Source organism: Buteo buteo, chromosome 1 (genome assembly GCF_964188355.1).
Source record: "Buteo buteo chromosome 1, bButBut1.hap1.1, whole genome shotgun sequence".
Taxonomy (NCBI): Eukaryota; Metazoa; Chordata; class Aves; order Accipitriformes; family Accipitridae; genus Buteo; species Buteo buteo.
This window is the reverse complement of record NC_134171.1, coordinates 82,206,198-82,226,311: the sequence shown is the minus strand read 5'-3', so window position 1 is coordinate 82,226,311 and position 20,114 is coordinate 82,206,198. Positions and strand designations below refer to the sequence as shown.

The 20,114-nt window shown below is 40.8% G+C and overlaps 1 protein-coding gene across 21 annotated transcripts in view; it reads right to left on the bottom strand.

Annotated features, from left to right (window-relative positions):
• Positions 1–19,549, bottom strand: part of CAMK2D (calcium/calmodulin dependent protein kinase II delta) — a 163,064-nt gene extending 143,515 nt beyond the window's left edge. For 5 of the 21 annotated variants that reach the window (XM_075038037.1, XM_075038018.1, XM_075038046.1 and 2 more), the window contains exons 1-2: positions 18,963–19,507; positions 17,910–18,004 (exon numbers count right to left, since the gene is read on the bottom strand). In XM_075038037.1, the coding sequence (XP_074894138.1) occupies positions 17,910–18,004; positions 18,963–19,030 (163 nt within the window). In that variant the 5' untranslated portion in view covers positions 19,031–19,507. Of the gene's footprint in view, positions 1–17,909; positions 18,005–18,962 lie in introns of all 21 variants that reach the window. The other 16 variants (XM_075037951.1, XM_075037933.1, XM_075037962.1 and 13 more) reach the window with 12 other exon arrangements.
• Positions 19,550–20,114: the final 565 nt, after the last annotated feature.

Sequence of the window (20,114 nt, the reverse complement as noted above, 5' to 3'; positions counted from 1 at the left end):
GTGTAAGGTCCTTCCAAATCTGAAAAATTTACAAGTTAAAGTTATATGCATGTTTTTAGAAAGGAATGGAAACAGCAATTTTACTGACTGCCACCTGTCAACATTACAGTACAGATTTCACCCACATGTTCTGACCAATTTAAACTCTCCTTGGATTCAGCCGAAGCTGGTGAAGGGATCACCCTCAGAATCCTGTGCTTGGTTTGACACAAGATGCAGTGTTACAAACACATAAACAGAATTACTGACACCATTTCAATCATTTGCTCATTTTTTTGAAAGACAAAAGGCAATTCTGAAGTTAGCCCTCTGTACTGTGAATTTTTATCATCTTCCCAAGGGCAATTCTCTGGTTCCTGATTTAGTTGCTGATGATCAATGGGAATCACTGGAGAAGTACACAAGAGTGAAAAATATAATATGTTATTTCCTAAAAGAAACATCAGTAATCAAAAGTTAAAGGAAATACTTGGTCTCTTATTGTAATTTCTTTGGCAGAGGGCACAACAAAGCCATCTGCCCTTTTAATAGCATTGCCTCCCCATCTATCCTTGGCACTGTGCAATTGTATAAATCCAACAGTTTCACAAGTTAAAGTTAAATCTACTGAGACAACGAATCAGAAAAATGCAGTTCTGAAGAAAAATTATGTATCGTTATGGTGACAACAAACACAGCCCACCACAAGAGTACGACAGAAACGCAGTACTAAGCATTGGTCATGACACTGGTGATAAATGCAGCAAACACAGTCATCACAGGAAACAACTACGCTGCCCTACCCTGTGGCTCTGACAGACATGGGGAATTATGCTTCAGTTTATAGCACAAAGATCAGATAGAGTTCATCATGGATTCTTCTCAGATCCCCACCTTGCTGTGCTCCCAAAGCTTCACAGGTTTTTGCCATGGATGATTATTAGGACATTAAAAGAAACTCTTACTAAGCTGTTGCATACTACTCCTTTCTAACTACCACCTCTGCAGTTGGGAAAGACATAAGATTTCATGAAAATGACAGTTTCTGGTTTATTTTTTTTTTTAACTTTTCAACCTGTTGTCACCAAACTGCTATAATGATTGTCGTTTGCCATTTGTCAAAACACTAAAAGTTTCCATTTTAGACTACCTTATTAGTGGGGTGGGTTTTTTTCCCTTGGTTGACAATAAAAAAAAACAGTGACATTCAGGTAATGGCCACAGAGTCACACCAAACAAATGAATGGAAGATTTTTTTGATTTTTTGTTTTTAGTTCAAACACCAAACACTCTCAAAAGGACTGTAGATTCTCCAGTAAGTTATTTAGTCCTACAAAAAAAAAAAAAAAAAAAGATAAAAAAGCCAAGCTGACAAAGGTTTATGTTTCAACTGAATGCTATAAGCAGGCAATAAAACCGTAACTAATTATTTAGGCCTTTGCACATTTAACTATGAAGCTAAATTTTTCCACCATCTTTAAAAACTGCTTTTCCCCTTTTATAATCAACCTTTGCAAATTTCCAAGTCAATTAAAGGAAGAACATTACAAGTACTCAAACCAACTCTGAGAACTTGATGACAGGTTTGACAACATCGCTCACTCCTGCGCAGCCTTTCATTTTTATACTAGGCAAGAAAGCTTAGTCATTAAGGAAAACTTCAAGTGCATTTGCAATGCTTGTCACTCAACAATCCACCACAGAATATCAATTTATTTAATAAGAACCAGGCTGAAGTAGCGGTGGACCATTTTATTCAGCTGTTTCATAGAAAGTCTCATGAAAATACAAAGAATCTTCCCACACTAATAAGGTAAAGGTATCACTGTAAATATACAATTAAAAAAGTTAACTACATTGTAAAGTCTTATTCTGCTTTATATTTTGATGTGAGATCAGGCAAGACAAACCTTTAATAGTTTACTACTGAATACTCTGTTAGCAGCAGACATTTTTTCTTCATGCATTTTTCTTTAGCTCTTGTACTAGGATGGCAGGATAATGGAATGCCAGGATAGTATCTTCACTTCTCGAAAAGGCAAAACTACCAACCAAAAACGAGTTAAATGAACATCACACTTTCCAGATAACATAACCAGGTTTTTTTCCCCATCCAGATCTGTAATCCTTCAAAATAACCATGAAGTTTTCTCTCTTGGTGACTAATATCCATGCCAATGCTTCCTCTCCTCTAGAACCTCTTCTCCTCTATCTGGCAGGCAGTCCCTACTCACACAATGTAAACAGAAGAGCCCCTGGTACACCAAGAGATCCCAGCTGGCACCCCACATACTGTTTCCACATGATTACAGATAGGTTAAAACTGAAATTCATAAAGTTGAACTAAAATTAAAGCACCATGGATTTTTGGTAGGAATGGGTAAATGTTACCATGAAAGAAAAGCGACATTCAGAAAATGCTACCACATGCTAAGGATATGTTTGCAGTATTAGAACAGACTTGAGTTCAAAGAATAAGAGTGTTAAAACCAGCGCAAACCTAAGCTCAGAAACACATTTGTAAGTTTCAAGAAGAGGTCTGGTGTAAGTGTACAGTTTGCAGTGGTACTAACTGCACATTTAAGGTGCTTAAATGCTGTACGTGGAATTACTTTGGTCAAAATGTATGCCAGAATTGAAATACATCCAAAACCTAAGCTCATCTAATTCAAATAAGCATGCATTTTAAAAGATGATTTTCTAACATTTTAACCAAGAACTTCTGTTCCATTGACTGTTCACATAACACAGAAAAAAAGCACATTTCAAGCAAAAGGAACAGCATAGAGAGAGTGTTTAAAATAATCAGATTACTGTAATGAGATTGTAAGGATGTAACAATTTCAATCCAAAAAACACAAACACAAAACCAACCAAAACAAAACCAAAAAAACCCACCAAACTTACACATGCCAAACTCAAGAGGCCTATTTTATAAACCTTCTCAAGCATCAGACTTGAGAACAATTGTTCTCAAACTAGGAGCTATTTAATACCTTAACAAAATTGGTGGAATAAGCATGCATGAGAAGGATATATGAATAGCATGGACTCAAACTATCCATATTCATCTATTATCTTACCAGAAGCTGCTAAGGATACAGATACTAGACTAAACATGATCAAGTTACAGCAGTTCAAGAAAATTATTGCCCACGAGTGAACTTCCTGACTGTACGCAGTTAAGTCTGCCACAGTTGCAAAATAAAGCGCATTAGCTTAAACATCATCTACTGAGGTTCTCAGACCAAGTCTATATGCAGTTTCTCCAATGGTTCCTTCACACACTCTTTTCTTGGCAAAGAAATAATCAGTATGTTAAGAACATGGAGGCGGGGGGGGAATCCTTCAAAGACAGAAAACATCAAATGCAAATGCTTGCTTTGTGTGCATCCCAGCATGCAAGTCCAGAAGCAGATTTAGTCTGCAAATACCCAAAATTCACACGGATAATTTTACATAGCTACATATCATGCTGTCATAAATACCTTCTGGGTAAAATTAGTAGTAAAATTCCCAAAGGAGCTGACGATCTTTGCTTAAGAAGACAATTGTTGAGGTTTTTACCTCTTATTTTGGAGCCACTTTGAGTAATTCAGATTGGTGTTGTACATGTCATTCTCATGCTGAAAATGCATTTAGGTAAAATAATTAAAGAGAATTTTTTTTTCCCCAATCACAGCTGGGATTATTCAGTAACTCTGTGCTATGAAATACAGATTCAGGTGGGTCAACTTCAGATATCTGAGCTTTGATGCATTACTCGGATTTCTGGGAGGAACGCAATGGTAGCTTTAGGTATATAGCTCTGTTCGCATTCCCATAATCCTATTTTTCTATATAGAATTTGCATGGCCTCCCAAATATTGAAGACATGTAAACAATATGCATCTGATTCAATTGAATTCTGCTGTTGAAATCTGATAATATTAGTATTAACTTGGTATGACTGTAGAATTGTATTACTAAAGGAGCCAGTGCTAATTCTGAATTACCATAGACTTGTTTCATACCTCTTGTCTGTATTTCAATACTGGAAACAAGCTATTATCTCCTCCCCTCCGCCTTTCTGTAGAACTGTGTCTTACAGCTTGCAAAACATCCTACAAGGGAGCATTACTCTCTTCTCTTTGTAGAGATTTCCTTCCCCTCCTCCTTCAAAATGAGGATGATCCAGGACAGGAAGGGAGCAGGGAGAATCTCAACAAGTTATCAAAACACTTTACTAAAAATAATCAGTTTTGTTTGTTGTTTTGGTTTTGAACCTGTCTAGTATCAGTTTTTGATTGATCATTATTAAGATTTGTTAAGTAACAAGGCCAACATCAAGGGACACACTTCTACTTTAGAAGTTAAATCAATGAACCTAAATATTCACAAGAGCAAGGGAGCTTCATACTCCATTCATTTAAATACATACCTCCCATATTTATAAAAACACTACTCAAATTAAAAAATAAATAAAAAAAAAGCTCATGCCAAACAGCATGTGGCTTTATGTGAAGCTTTCTGGTTTACTACCAATAAATATTTTTGTTTCAAAACCTGTTTCTTATAATTTTTAATAAAAATTACTATTTTCTGCATACGAAAGTGAACATAACAGATGCAAACCCAGGTACTGAACTCATGAATGCTTACACTTGTTAGCAAAGTTCAGTATGTTAGTTGTCACATTTACCTGAATTGCTAAATACACAACTACTGTTGATTTATGTAAAATCACCTCATTTTCAAGATCAGATTGTAGAGACTTGATATAATTATAATGAACTTTTCTGTTCCAAAAAGTTACGTTCACCAAGTTCAAGTTTTTAAGCCTGCCCACCTAGCCCTTTTTTCCAGAAGCTCTAGATGCACTTCACCATGGAATTGGAACTGGCATCAAGTGCCCAGCTCCTGCAGAAAGCTCAGGGAAGCGAGGTGCCTCACTCACCATGGTCTCTGCCAGTTCCTCTCCCAGGAAAAGCTCTAACAGGCAGTTCCACGGAGCACCAGCATGCTTATGTGAGACAAGCAGCATCTGAGTCCTCTTATACAACCCCTCAGACCAACATATTCAGTGGTAACTGCCACAATTTCCTCACAAAAAGCTGTACATACAAACCAGCCAGGAGAACTGCACAGAGTGCAATTCATTTAACCAGAAACTCTTACGTTTTCCCTGTTCAGGAACTTGCTGCTGTCCACTATCATAACTTTATGAAACACCAGCTGTCTATAAACACCAGCTGTCTATAAAGTTTGAAAAACATTAAGGGAAGGGACCTCTAAGGAAAAAAAAAAAAAAAAAAAAAGGCCATGCTATGCACTCGGAAAACCCTCAAAATCCATATTGAGCTAGTTAGGCATTTTTACACAATATATTTTATTGACTGAACTAGTCAACAACAATTAGCAGCATTATGAAAGTGTTTCAGTTAATTTAGTGTGAGAATCAATAGAACTTTTCTTTAAACAATGAATTAAGCTGCTCTAAGTACATTTTTACAGTTTTCATTTTCTTTAGCCATTTTGTTGAATAGATGAGCATCTGTGGTTGCAGAAACAAAAGTCAACACTCAACAGAAACTGTTCCTAATTTAGCTTCATTTCATGGAGCTATTTTCACAGCAGTTTCCACCCAATCTTGCATAGAGGTGAGAGTAATGGCAGGCTGTAGAAAGCTACCATGTCAGAAACTGAATAACATGCTTGTGATGGAAAGAACTGGTTTCTGACTTAGGTCTTAAATATGCATGATCTTGAGAAACTGTACCAAAACCAAACCAAACATGCCCCCCCCCAAAAAACACAAACCCAAACCAACTAAAAAAAAAAAAAGCATCTACCTATATCTATGCATATCAGTTACTACTTGGGTATTGCTCTAAAACATTACTCTGGGGAATTTTTCCAGGCAGGAGTCAATGCCTCCTGCAAGGCTCCATTGTTTAAGATGTAGAAACAAAGAAAATTAGACATCTGGGGATTAGTAAAAACCGAGATTATCAAACTAGCTTTGAAATTCTAGGAAACTGGTAAAAGGGGTGACAGGAAATGTACTGATGAAAGGGAAAGCTGAAGTGAAATTACTGAAGAGGTTTCTTCAGTATCAGTCTCAGAATCAGTCAAATGAATCTGTAAATAAACACTAGAATTTACCAGACAAGATCCTCCCATGCAGACACAGGTGATTACCAAAGCCACTCATGAGACCTCACCTGACTTTGTTCTTTTTTTCTGGTCAATCCAATCCCCCATTGCAAACATCCATATATATATTTATATATTTTTATTAGCTTAGAGCATACATAAGGAAGAATAGCCATAATAATGGCAAGTCTGTCATACAGGAGGAAGCTAAAGGAAGATTGCTGTTAAAAAAAAATAACGGAAACAAGACTGTCCTTGATAAATACACTGATGAAAGATGAAGAATTCTCCAAAACACAACCTAGGCACAGAAAACAAACACTGTCCATGAATAAATTTGGGCTGTAAATCAGAAAAATCTTCAAAGCAGAAGAGTGCAGTACTAAATTCTCCTTCAGTAAAGCAAAAAGAACTTAGCCCCACACCTCCCCAGTTAATTCTAAGATAGAGCTTGATTACCGAATGATATTGTTTACTCTGTTGAAGGACCCAACTTCACCTTGGATACACTTTCATTTTATTTCCCATTTTTCCCCTAAGGTCAACCCCTGGTGATAGATGCTCAAATGTTCTCTTATCCTGTAGAAGTCTGACAGTAGATAAATGTGATTTCAAAGTAGAAGGTATCAGTTTTAGCTAGACTGCATCTGTTACATGAAACAGGAAAACAAAGAACCACCAAAAAAAAAAAAAAAATCTGATTCTAAATTTGACTTGGAGTATTGGTAAATGACCAATCCCTACCATTCAAAACTACAAGAAGATAGTTGGGGACTGAGGGGAATCAATCCCATTTAAACGAAAAAGGAAATGTTTTTTCAAATATTTTGTACTTTAAGGAGTATGAACTTTGTTGAGATGTAACAACTTCTTGAGATTTATACCGCTACAATGTCCTGTGACCAAAATAAAACTAATACAAAAAATGTGGACTGAGTATTAAACCTCGTGATTTTGAGACATATTACAGATTTGAAATACACCTAATTAGTGAGTCCTTGTCCCCTTACTTCAGGTTGCCTAAAACCATCTCTGAGATACACTGAGCTTACCTACTACTATGCAAGGCTAGCTGCGTCATCGATCCGGTCCCCAAAACATCTGTAATATTAACAGACATCTCCTAGGAGGTGGGATGGACCACACATAAGCAACTTCTACTGTAGGAAAATTAATCTCATTAGTAAACATGTTTTGATTAACATGGCATTGAAAGCAATTTATTACTTAATTTAGAGAGATAAATCATGTTAACCACAAATAAACAAAAATTTAAAGACAGCAATTCTTGCCCTCATTACAAGTAAAATTACTTTAGTTAATAGGTCTTCTAGCATGAAACATTCTCCTACAGCAAACAAGCCAGCTGGGTACACACAAGCTCTGCTGGATCTTTTTCTGCGTCTAACGTGTGCACAAGCACATGCACACAGAGCGCTATACCAGTGGCCTTTTTTCTCTTCCTTCCCCCCGCCAAAATGCAACAGCTATGAAAGATAAAAAAGTGCTATAGATATAAAAGAAATGTCACTGGGTTTTGGAAGCTCTTCCATCCAGCACCAGTACCCATCATCTTCCAAATCTTATACTTCTCCAGTATTAAAAGACTACTGGGAGGCTTTAATTGAAAGAGTGAGCAACTAGAAATGGTTTTAACATGCTAAAATTTACGAAGTATAAATGATGAATATCAGCAGGAGCACCATGGAAAGAATGCAGAAATTTGATGGAGAACCTCCCCCATCCCCCCACTTCTGGGGTGGTGATACTAAAAAGCCCTGAAAAAAGGGCAGGAGTTTATGCCATGATCAGCAGGGCATTTAGTCCCATGAGCATGTATCAATGCAATCCTAACAACAATTTCATAGCTGTCCATGCTGTGTAAAGAAAGCAAATACTAAGCCATCTACCTTACAACTGAGTTTCATTTTTTAATTTTAAAAGCAGTATACATAGTATAAAAAGCACCAAGGTGAGCTCTGTATTTTCACAGCTATAGTGTTTCATAAATAACCAAAACAGTTTTTGAAGGTTGCTTTCTGTACTGAAATTTACTTGCATCTTGGAGACATCTTTCTATAAAAAAAAAGGTGGAAAACTAGTCTTGACGCAAGTTTTAATAACCGAAGTTCAGCAGCACCTGGAGCTGCCCCAAGGGAAGCTGAAAGTCACCTGCCCTAGAGTACAAAATCCTCCCTGGAAGGCAGTACCACAGCAACAGAACTCTGTCCATGTTACACAATATTTTAACTGAATATACAATACATCTTCACTTACTGAAGGATATGAATAAAATCAGCCAAATGAATAAGGTTTCAAGAGAAATCTTTGATTTTGGTGACTATTTATTCTAATAAGCAACAGCCTACTAAAACAATTTCTACAAGAAGTCTCCCAAACCAAAACCATACCTAAGCACTAGCTTGAAATGCTATGCAATACAAGTAACTTCAAGGCCTCCCTCGACTGATTAAATCACAAACCTATCTCTCCAAGAGGTTAAAATTTAAATGAAAGCTTAGGCTTGGCAAATCCCATCAGATTGTCAAATATGGATATTATGTAGGAACCCCATCTGTTCATGCAGCAACATGAATATGCAACGTGACTGTTGCTGCAACACTTGCATTCACATTGCGGAAAATATACAAGTAAGCAGTTCCTGACTATAATTAAATCAGAACAAAGTTCTGAAAACACATGCAAGAGATTGCCTGCCACAAATACGAGCTTCCACGCTCTAAGTTTGTGTTTCTCTTCCTCTCACATGCTGAGATGATGAAATTTTACAGCGGAGGTGTGTTATCCTTTCCACTTATATCAAGGTTTGTTAATCTTCCTCATTGGGCAAGGTACACTGCTCATTGTAGAACAGGGAAAGGAGAGTGTGTGGAAGACTGCTTTCTGCCACGTGACCCAGTGCATTGCCCATAATGCTGTACAAATCAATTAACAGCTTCACAGGTAAGGAGAGCTGCCAGCTGGAGGCCACAGGGTTGGATGAGTTGTTCGGAAGGGCTGCATATTTGCCTGCAGACTATAGACATAACAGTCGTGAACTAACTTTACCATCAGGGTTTGATATATTCTTCAGTATACCTTACATCTGTCAAGATTCACGCACAAGCTCACTCAATCCAGCAAATGTTCAGTTCACACCATTTTTATTTTTTTTTCTGCTTATAGATCAGATTCTGAAGTTTTTATTTCTGCACATAATAACATCTGACTGAAGATGGGTTCAGGTAAAGTGCTACATTCAGTGGAATGTAACCACAGCCATGCTTTCCACAGCACTGCCAATTGTGTGTTGGCAGAGTGAAAACTCATGCACAATAAAAAGAACCAACTCCCTATACAGCACATTTAGGATGGGGGAGAGGCTGTCCAACTAACAACCCAATTGACTGATTTGGCTGTAACTGAGCAAAAAAAAACCCAACATGACCAGTTGTGAACTTCTTCAACAAGCATGCTCTACATTCAAGGTGAAAGTGACTGCCAAAACACAAATTAATTCTGTTTTTATGGATGCCAGAGAGTCCTCTTGGAAAGCATCAGCAGGATGTTAACTTGTTGTAGCAATGTATAAATTCTTGGTTAGTGGTAAGCATAAAAAAATACCTCCCATCACAAGATGAAATGTTTGACCAGCAGACACCAACAGCTTCACATTTCCATTAGTAAACAAAACCTACTTTGTTACTTTTGAGAGGTTTGGGGGGTTGTTTCTTAAATGAAGCCTACATGTTTTACTCTCCAAGTTTCCTGCGAAATACTTGCTACTTACAAAAGGTCAGGAATTCACATAATAGAAGCTACCTCAAATCACCAGGTAGCCGAAGTTCCTTTCTACCAAATACAACCAACTTAAACCAACAGTTGCATAGACTTACCTGTAATAGCCTGCTCAGCATATTAACTATCATTCTCTAGACTTGAAAACCTAATTACAAAAACCAAATATATGCTGTAGCGAAATTTATGCTTCTCAATTTCCACTAAAGAGGCCCTGGATTAGAATAAAAGCTAAATCAGGGATAAGATATATTTGCAAATTTGGGTAAGCTCCTCCTCCCCAGCTTTTCTGACTCTCAGCTACAGCTCATGCTTCTACCCAGTGGCATCTATAGATGCAACAGATTGAAGAGAAATTAAGTAAACACTCAGTTCAGCAGAATATATCCAGCAGCTTCCAATCAGATGCAACAGCAATTAACAGGGCTGCAAAGCTTTAAGACAAGTTTTCCAATTCAAACAACTGAAACTCAATGCGTTTCAGAACATCTAGAAAATCACATTGGATAACAGCACAACTGTCTCCCCTGGAAGAAAATACTAAAACCATGCCACACAAATTCTCGACTCTCTCCGATAGCACGCACAAGACATTTCTCATAATACTAGGATTAAACAGAGAACGAGTTTGCACAAACATGCACACAAAGATATACACAGAGCTCAATACGTACAAGGAATAAACAGACAGATTGGATTTCTGTGTCTCTCCAAAACATAGCAGATGTTTCTTCAAATTCAAGGCATAATTATTTTTAATAAGGAATTAAACAAAAAAGGAACTACCATCTTTAAGTTAGGGGTTTGTTCTCTATTAACCTTTTTCAATAAACAGAGGAAGTTATGATTCTCACATAAATCTTTTAAAAATGCCCACGATATCCTTACAAAGCATTTGACAAATGTGCAATAAGCGTCTATGAAAGAGGAAGCTGGACCCTGACATATGAAAAACCCTGGCCTACATTTCTTCAGAGGTCAAATGAAGGACAGATACATGAAAAGCACTATTTTGGCAGTATTTACATTTGTAGAGCAAAATATTTAGCTAACTTATATTTCAACCTCTCAGAACAGACACTTCGCAATTAAATGGAAAAAAAAAAAATACAGCCTTTTATCTTCCAAGCAATAATCAAAATGTTCACCATCAAAAGGAAAAAAAACCCACAAACACCCAAAACCCAAACCCAGACCTTGGAATCATAAAAGTGTAAATAAAAGCAGCAGAGATGACTTCACATACCATTAATCATAACCAGAGAAAATGAACAAATAATCTTTAGTATTTGGACAAATATATACCTACAAATGGTAGGACTTTCACACTGTAATACCATTTTTATTTTAGTTAGGTTTTAAGACCAAGATAGGGTTTGAAATTAGGTGCAGAACAAACCCTCAGAAATTCAGCCTCAGTTCTTCCAGGAACAAGTGTAGTTCTACCTTGCTGTCAATGAGAACAGATGCAAGTCGCTTAAATACCTCAGCTGACCTGCGGATGCAGATTGCAATAGACATAAAACAATGTTTTCTATGTACACTATTATGTGCAAACAGACAGAACCAATCTACAATAAAGGTTAATTGTTTACCATTGTGCTTATTTCCTTGTTTCATATTTGACCAAAAGCTTTAATTTGGAAGTACTATTTGGACGTAAGTAGTAAAACATTACCAGGGAACACAACTTCTCTCAGACCAGGAGGAAAAGAACACATCCATATTTCAGTATCAGAATGCAGATTTGGAAGCTGGGTAAATGTATTCAGTCCACATTTTCCCCTGCGTCTAGTTCTCCCTTCTCTCCCAGCAGAAACAATTCTGAAAGTGGAGCTGTTCAGATGTGCAGTTAAGTCTTCAGTTTGCAGTAAGCGAGCACACAAAACAGAGGCAAGCATCGGTGCCAGAATTTGCAACTTCTGACAAAAAAATGGCAGGAAAGCAGTAGCCAAGTAAATGCCCCCAAATCCCTTTGTTGTTAACATTTCAATGGAAGAGATACAAAAACGGAGAGGGGGTCCAGGCCAAAGTAGTGGTGCACAATGAGAGAAAATGGGAAGCTCCCAAGAGGGACAGATGCATTCAACCGATTTATAATTTTAAGCATGCTTAATAATCTTGGAGTTCAGACAGAAAAACAACTCTTATGTACTTTCCCCCCGCGCCATTGAGCTCGGTCAAGCTGAAATGACAGATGATGCAAACACCTTTTCAATTCTCCATGCCTCCCCCGAGTTATTTTACACATTGGATTTGGGTCATGTGTCCATTGCAATTAACGGTTACGCTTCCACAAACTTCAACTTTCAGGGTAACTTGTAAGCACTGGTTTTAGAGTATCACTTCGAACTACGAAGCTATGTGTCAAGGACATTTCTCTGAAGCATGTGACAAGAACAGCAGCAGAGTATACTAGAATTCCTTTCCCCCATCCTCCAGGTGGAAATATGTTAAAGCATGCACTACAATTTTAACTTTTTCTAGCACATATCTCCCAGTAATAACACCAGCAACAAGCTTTAATGATAACAAGAGCAATACATGCATCATCAAATTCTGATGTAATGTAAGGCCCATCAGTGTATAAGCTATAAAGAGAATCTCCTTTCACAAGAGCAACAACAGTCACAACGGAGAGAGAAAATAAATCCTTTGCAAAGAAAACCAGAATTGGCATTATCGAAATCGTATTGTATTTGCTATGGATAACTTAACTATGAACTGCCAGGAAAATTCATTTCAAATCTACTTTAAACTGTTAGAATAAGTTACTATCAACCAACACATACCACAATGAGTTTCAAAGTCCTCATTCTCACTGGTATTTCAAAGCTCTTCAGATTTTCACTAAGAACAAAATGTAACAAAAGCTCCAAACCTTCAAAACAGAACACCTAATCATAAATCCGATTTCTAATTTTATGTTTTTAAAAATAACACTCTCATAAGCGCTCTCTACTACTCTGAGCTTTCTGAATGAACTCAATTTTAAGAGACAGAACCTGTAGCCTGCTAAATTATGGTAATTTGCAATTGAGACAAATACTTGCAGGTAAACATGCAAACATATCCATGTTAAATCAGAATGTGTACGTCAAACTGAAAAGAATGCCATGACTAAGCTGAAGGACAGAAAGAGCACAAACGTTAAAAAAGGGCAACCGCATGTTATCAGGTAAGCCTTCTTACATACTATGGAAAAACATTTTAAAAATCATTCTTAAAACATGGAGGAAGGCAAACATACTGCTTCTTGACAGGTGATTAACCTGAGAAGCAGACTAGAGCAAGATACTGAAGAAAACGGCTAAAATCCCAAGCTTAGTTCTTGTCCTCACAAAGACAAAGCCTGCTTCACTGGCAACTAAATGCCCTTAAGGATAGTACTCTATGTGTGGGAATAGCTTCATATGTACGTAAGAACAGAAATTAGCATTAAAAATACATGTGTTATAATAAACTTGCACAGGTAAATATGCACTTCAGACATTAAGATCTTTAGCTAGATTAGGAAGAATTATTTTCTCCTCCTACGGAATACAGGAAGCCTTATTAGAGCTTGTCTTCCTGTAAAACATCTGGCACTGACTGACACAGGCTACCTGACTAAATGAACCGTTCGTCTAGTGACACGACAAAAACGTTTCTCTCTATGTCATGAAAAGCTACACTGAAAAATACTACCCTATATGCTTCACATTTCATTCATCTCTGTATTGTATTTTAAATCACTTTAGGGATCATGAGGTGCTCTACTTGGACAGCTTTAGACACTGCAATACTCTTCCCACGGCAAGATTACTCAATGCTGCCACTAAAATACTGTTCCAAAAGGGTGGGGGTTTCAGCCTCCTCACCCATCAGAGCTTGTTGCAGGGAAGTGCAATGGCTCTAGTCACCTCTGGCTATGCCTTGCAGCTGCAGTCACAAGCTCAGAGGAATTACTCTCTTCTTTAAAAAATAGGAAGATGCTGAAAAAGATCTGGGAAATTTCCTGCTAGGAAGGAATACAGATAACCAGTGAAGCCTCCAAGACTTAAAGCTCAAAAGCTAATGGAATGGCTGGTCCCTGAAAGCTCACGAGAGCTTTTTCACAAAATGTAAGAATCAGGTGGAGGTTATCACTACTCTTAATAAAATGTATGCCCATAAACAAAGAGGTTCGTATTTCTGCTGCAGCAATCCAAGGGCTGGGAGAGGTGTGTCTAGGCAGTATTTACGAAAGCACCCTAGAGAAGAAAATAGACTGGAACATCATCGTCCTCTCACGGATGCCATCAAATTGCCACCAAAGGCACAGTACTTTTGGCCACTGCAGAGAGATTGTCAATATGAGTTACTGGCAAAAATTACACCCAGTAAAAACATATTAGTAATTGATCCTTTCAATTATTATCAGAGAAGCAAACACTTGCCTAATTTTTTTTTAAGTCAGAAAAAGTGGCCCAAACCTGTTAAGACAATGGGATCCATTTATACGAAAACAATTTGGATCAAAGCCAGAAGACTCTCAGAAGATAAAAGATGTACAGATAATGACAAAAAGAAAAAAAATTGTTTGTTAATTACTTGCTATTTGGAAGAGACAGGGGAAAAGTAAAGTCACCTCACAGAAGTTCACTTTTATCTACATGGCTTCCAACGCAAGAAAAACAACACACAGAAGCCCAGAACAGCGCACTTTAGAAACTCCGAGTAATAAGCAAATCCCAACAACTTCATCAGATGAAACAATACAGAACCCAGAACCAGCAAACATACAATCTTCACTTTGTTCTTAGTCTTCTGTGTGCTTGTTCACTGTTGCACTTAATTTTAGAGGGGTGTTACATACCTCCCCCCCCCCATTTTAAAAATCATCAGCATAATCAAATCATGGAAGCTCATCTAGAACATACTCTATTGATACAAAACTAGCTGTTGATATTCTAATATCAATTTAATACTTAAAGTGACTTAGTAAATGCCAAGTCAAAGCTCAGAACTTTTAAGTGCAGCTTAAGACTACTTTGAGAATATATGTTATTGTAATAAGCAAAAGCGTTTTTGCTATACAGAAATAAAGAGATTTAAATTGCAAATATTTATTATTTCTATTACTAAAACCAGAAAAACATGGGATTGGCATTGCCACATAAAGTCAAATATTTAAAATCATAATTTAAGTGTTTTTATTACATTTTGGACTACAATTTGTAAATAAGAGCACAGCAGATATAAATAACTGATCATCAACTTAAAAGCACAAAGGTTACTTCTGCTAGAACAGGGGGCATAGCTTCCTTTCCCCTCCAAAGCCCATGCCTCTGCACACACGCAATTAGTCTGAAATTTCCCTGTAACTATACAAGGACACAGACAAGAACACACCTTCACCAGCTTAAGTCTGTGATCAGATCAGCTGCTCAGTTTAGAAGGACTACTAAAGTAAGGATTCAGATAAAACTCCAAGAACATTTGTGGCTGAGGAGACAAATGCTGTTATGACGGGGCTGAAGCCAGTTGAATAACTTTTAATTTCAAAGCTACCTTAAGGAAGTTTTATTTAGTCTTGACTCCTCCATATTATACATTGAAACTATCATACATTGAAACTGCTCTTCTTCAGTCTTGCAAACAAGAGGCCCAAATTCACCATTGAGCTTAAAAGACTTCCAGAGAGCCAGGCAATGTACAAGGGACATGCATTTCCAAGCCAAGAACTTCTTACCTCTGCTCACAGATGAAGCTGACGCATTGAACAGTCCTTTAGATTTACATCATAATTGGTATTTCAAGCAAGAAGTATGAAACAAAAGCGAACTGCTACCTCATCATAAAGCAGTTCAGATGTGAGTAGAATGAAACTTACAAGTTAGATTTGAAAAACAGTGTCTTAGTTATAAGCTGTATACCTATTATCAGCCCGGAGAAAGTATCTCAGTTTGAGGCTTTTTAACGTTTACTTTTTGCACCACAACTGCAATTAAAGAGCACCTTTCTGCAATTAAAGAATTGCCTAATAAGAATCTGAAGATTTCCCCACGAAGCTTGCTCTTCAAAAGCTGTTTAGTGGATTTCAAAAAGCTAAAAACCAAAACAACCACCACAGAAAACAACCAAGCAAATAAAAAACCTCAAATACTTCTGGGACCTCTGAAAATAGAGATGGAAACGCGTTCCCTGCATTCATGGACGTGGCATCACATGCATTCTGATAAGAAAGGGTATTTCACAGTCCTGCTTGGAAATGTAACCCCTTCCTTTATGGGGTTACATGCTAAACCTGTAGAAAAATCTTTGCGTGAATTTTGCCTCATTCCATCTTATGAGCCCAATTCTCCCAAATACGCTTCCACTCATTAATGGGCTACACCACGGACAAACTTGGTCCTGCATGAATGGTCAAAGAAGTACAAAAATTAAAACCTGAAATATAGTACTTTCCAAATGACAACTTCTAAGGAAGACAAAGTTTTAATTAATCTAGCCTAGCATTTCAATATTTATCCCATCATAAATAAAACCCATGGCACATAAGTAACTGATGCTGATCTTGCTGCAGCTTCTCACGTTGAAAGGTACTTCGATCTATGAAATCACACAGAATGTGGTGTTTTATTTTAAGCATCAAAATTCAACAGATCATGTTATTGTGCCAACAAAAGAAAAACGGAAGATCTGGTTTAAGCAAACTTGTGAAAATAGTTTCTCTCAAGTACTACCGTTTTCTTAACTTTAAATCCACAACTCTACAAAAGAGTATTTTAAATTTAAGTAACTTTTGAAAAATAGAGGAGAACAAATCTCACAGTGAGAATATGAAGATTAAAATTCAGGAAAAGGTAAAAAATAAATTTTCACATAACTTTCATCAGCTGACAGAGTACTGACACAATGTTGAAAGATCTTTATCAGAGAGCAGCATGTTACCAGAACATGCCATGATGTCATATGTGATATTTTATGTTTAAATTTAATGAATTAATTCAAACTGTTGTTTACTGCAGTGATTCCTTTGTGTCAAAAGCAAACCAGGCCATAAACAGGTCTACACTCTGACACTGTTTGCTTATTCACTTGCATGTTCTTTACCACACCACAAATTCATATCAAAACACACAAAACATCAAGGGAGAGTAATCCGTTATGCCCAACATCCTAGCACAAGCACTCTGACTTGAACTTAACAAGCAATTAACATATCACCATTAAGGCTTGCTTTCAACAACAGTAACCCACAGTATGTGTGTATTTACATCAAATGTATCATAAAGATATATCACTGACACTGAAAATAACTAGGAAATATACCCATGACACGGAAAGTATAAACCAGCTGTACAGCAGGTATTATGGTTGGGTTGTAACAATAACACAGTTAGTTCATCGCTTAATCAGAATGACTTGCTTCAGAAATTATTAGTTCATAAAATGATAGTTTTCTTTCTTAACATAATTTTCTTCCCATAACAAAGTTTAGTATGAGGTAGAAATACACTTTTTCTCATGCATTCATAGTCAGACAGGCCTCGATGTTCATGTTTACATGCAAAGGAAACAGAATTCAGTAAAGCTGTAATATTCAAAATAAAAGCTGTAATGGAAACTTATTATTTCCCAACCTTCACCAAAACAATCGGCTTGCAAAATGCTTGCAAGCTGATATTCAAAGTTATTTAGATACTAAAATGAAGAGGTTGCATTATGTTAAACTGTTTTAGTATCTGTACATCTTTTCTTGAAATGCGTTACAGCAACCTCAGACCTCCCTGCAGTCAATCCATGAAACATTTAACATAGAAAAAAAACCAAGGACCAAGGAAATGAAAAAAAAAAAAGCAAAACAAAACAACAAAACAAAAACCCCAAAACCCAAACCCAAGGAAATTAAAAAAAAAATAAAATTAAGAAATGTATTAAATCATTTAGCTATTTTTATTTTTTTAATGCTTACCACAAGAATAAAAAAAAAAAGGGAAGGCATCATAAAAACCAGGTTAAAATATACCCACCCCTAGCTGAAAGCTTTTTGGTGTTGATAATTTTGGCCGCATACTCTTGTCCTGTGGTGATTTTCATACATCTTCTGACGACGGAGAACGCCCCTCTGGAAACCAAGAAGCGGACAAAGTGTCAGTCCAACTGAAACACTTCACTGCCATTACCGGCGCGAGGGTTTTAACGGGTTTCAGCGAGAGGTGTGATGTCGGCAGGATTTAAAAAAAAAAAAAAAAAGGATTTTCAGAGAGCGCCGGCCAGCATTGATTTTATTCACCAAAACAGTCAACTCTGGTCAGAAACGCGTGTACACGCCGTATGACCGAACCGATCCCCGACTGTAACGGGCGGAGGGAGGGCACGTTCTCACTACCCCGAGGCCGGCACACACCCCGCGGCCCCGGCCCCGTCCGTCCGCCTCCCCCCCGCCCGGTGACACCGGCGCCCCGCCGCCCGCCCGCCCGCCCCCGCCGGGCCGCCAACATGGCGATCGGGGCCGAGAGTCGCCGGCCCCGGCCTCGCGCCGCCTCCCGCCCCGCCGCTGGGGGGCGCCGCGCCGCGCGCCGCCCAACGGCCCCTCAACCGACCGACCCCCCCTCACGCACACACATACCCCCCCTAATAATAAAAAATAATAAATAACCGTAAGGCACCTCCCGCACCTCCGGCGTCGGGAGGACGAGGGCAGCTCCCCGCCGCCCGCCCGCAGCCTCTCGCCGCCCCGGGGCCGTACGCACCCGGGGGGACGGGCGGGCGCGGAGCCCGATCCCCACAGCCCGCGTGTAACGCCCGTGTGTGTGTGTGTGCGTGTGTGTGTGTGTGGGGGGGGGTGGTTGTGCCAGGGCTCTCCCCCCGGTGGCCCTCCGCTTTCAGCATCGATAAGGCGGCCCCCGGTCGCGGCAGCCCCCCCCCCCCCTCCACCGGGGCTCACGCACCGAGCCCTCACAGCCGACGGCGCCTTCCCGCCTCGCCCTCCACCCACCCCCCCCCCCCCGGCAACGCCGGTTCCCCAGCCCCGAACCGGCTTGCCCCAACGGCGGGGCGCGCCCGGCGGTCTCCGTCCTTACTTCCCGAGCTCCTCGAAGAGCTGGTACTCGTCGGTGAACCGGGTGCAGGTGGTGGTTGAGGCCATCATGAGGACGGGCGGCCGCCGGTACCTCCGGCGGCCAGGGACGGCGAGGCGGTGACGGCGGAGGGGCTGTGAGGCGAAGCGAGGCGAGGCGAGGCGAGGCGAGGCTCCGCGCCGGCTTCTCCTCCTCCTCCTCCTCCCCGCCGCCGCCTCCTCTCGTGACGGGGCTGCCTCCGCGCCCTGCTCTCCGCCAGCTGGCGCGTCCTCCCCGCGCAGGTCTTCGGTCTTCCCTCCCCTCGCCCTTTGGGGAAACAAATAAATAAATAAGTGTTTCTCTCCCTCTCTCAAGCCCGCCGCCCGCCGGGGGAGGTGGCGCCGAAAGGGAAAGCAAAACCGGGGCGGGGGGCGCCGCCGGCGGCCAAGGGGTGCCTCCGCCTTCCGCTCCCCCCCGCGGCCACTGCCAGCCAGCGGGGACGCCGCGCCTCTGCCCCGTCTCCCGGTGCCGTGCCTCCCCCTAGCGACCCCAGCCCGCCGGCCGCCGCGGCCGCCCCGTCGCGGCTCAGCTTCCCTCCCGCCCCGTCAGGGACGCTTGTAGCGAGGGGACCCTCACACTGCGCCCGGGGGACCCGCGCTGCAGCGGGAGCCGGTGGAGCGGGGGGACAGACGGGACAGCCTTCCCCGCTAAGCCCCGCTCCGCCGCACCGGGGACGGCGGCGGGAGGCGCTCGCGCCCGGCGCCTCTCGCCCTGAGGAAACGGATGCACCTGCGCCCCGTTCCTCGGCGACCGCCTGACGTCACAAACCGCCCGGCAGGGGCCGGTGAAGGGGGGGCCGGGGGGGGGTGGAAGAATCGTGTGGAACGGCGCCGCGTGCGCGAGCGCGCGCGGCTGAGGGGCCGGCAACCCGGCGGGAAGCGCGAGGCCGCGCGAGGCGGAGGCGCCCGGCGGGAAGCGCGAGCCTGCGCGAGGCGGAGGCGCCCGGCGGGAAGCGCGAGCCTGCGCGAGGCGCGGGCGCCCGGCGGGAAGCGCGAGCCTGCGCGAGGCGCGGGCGTCCGGCGGGAAGCGCGAGCCTGCGCGAGGCGCGGGCGTCCGGCGGGAAGCGCGAGGCCGCGCGAGGCCGGCCGCGCGCCCGCGCGCGCGGCGGAGGGGCCA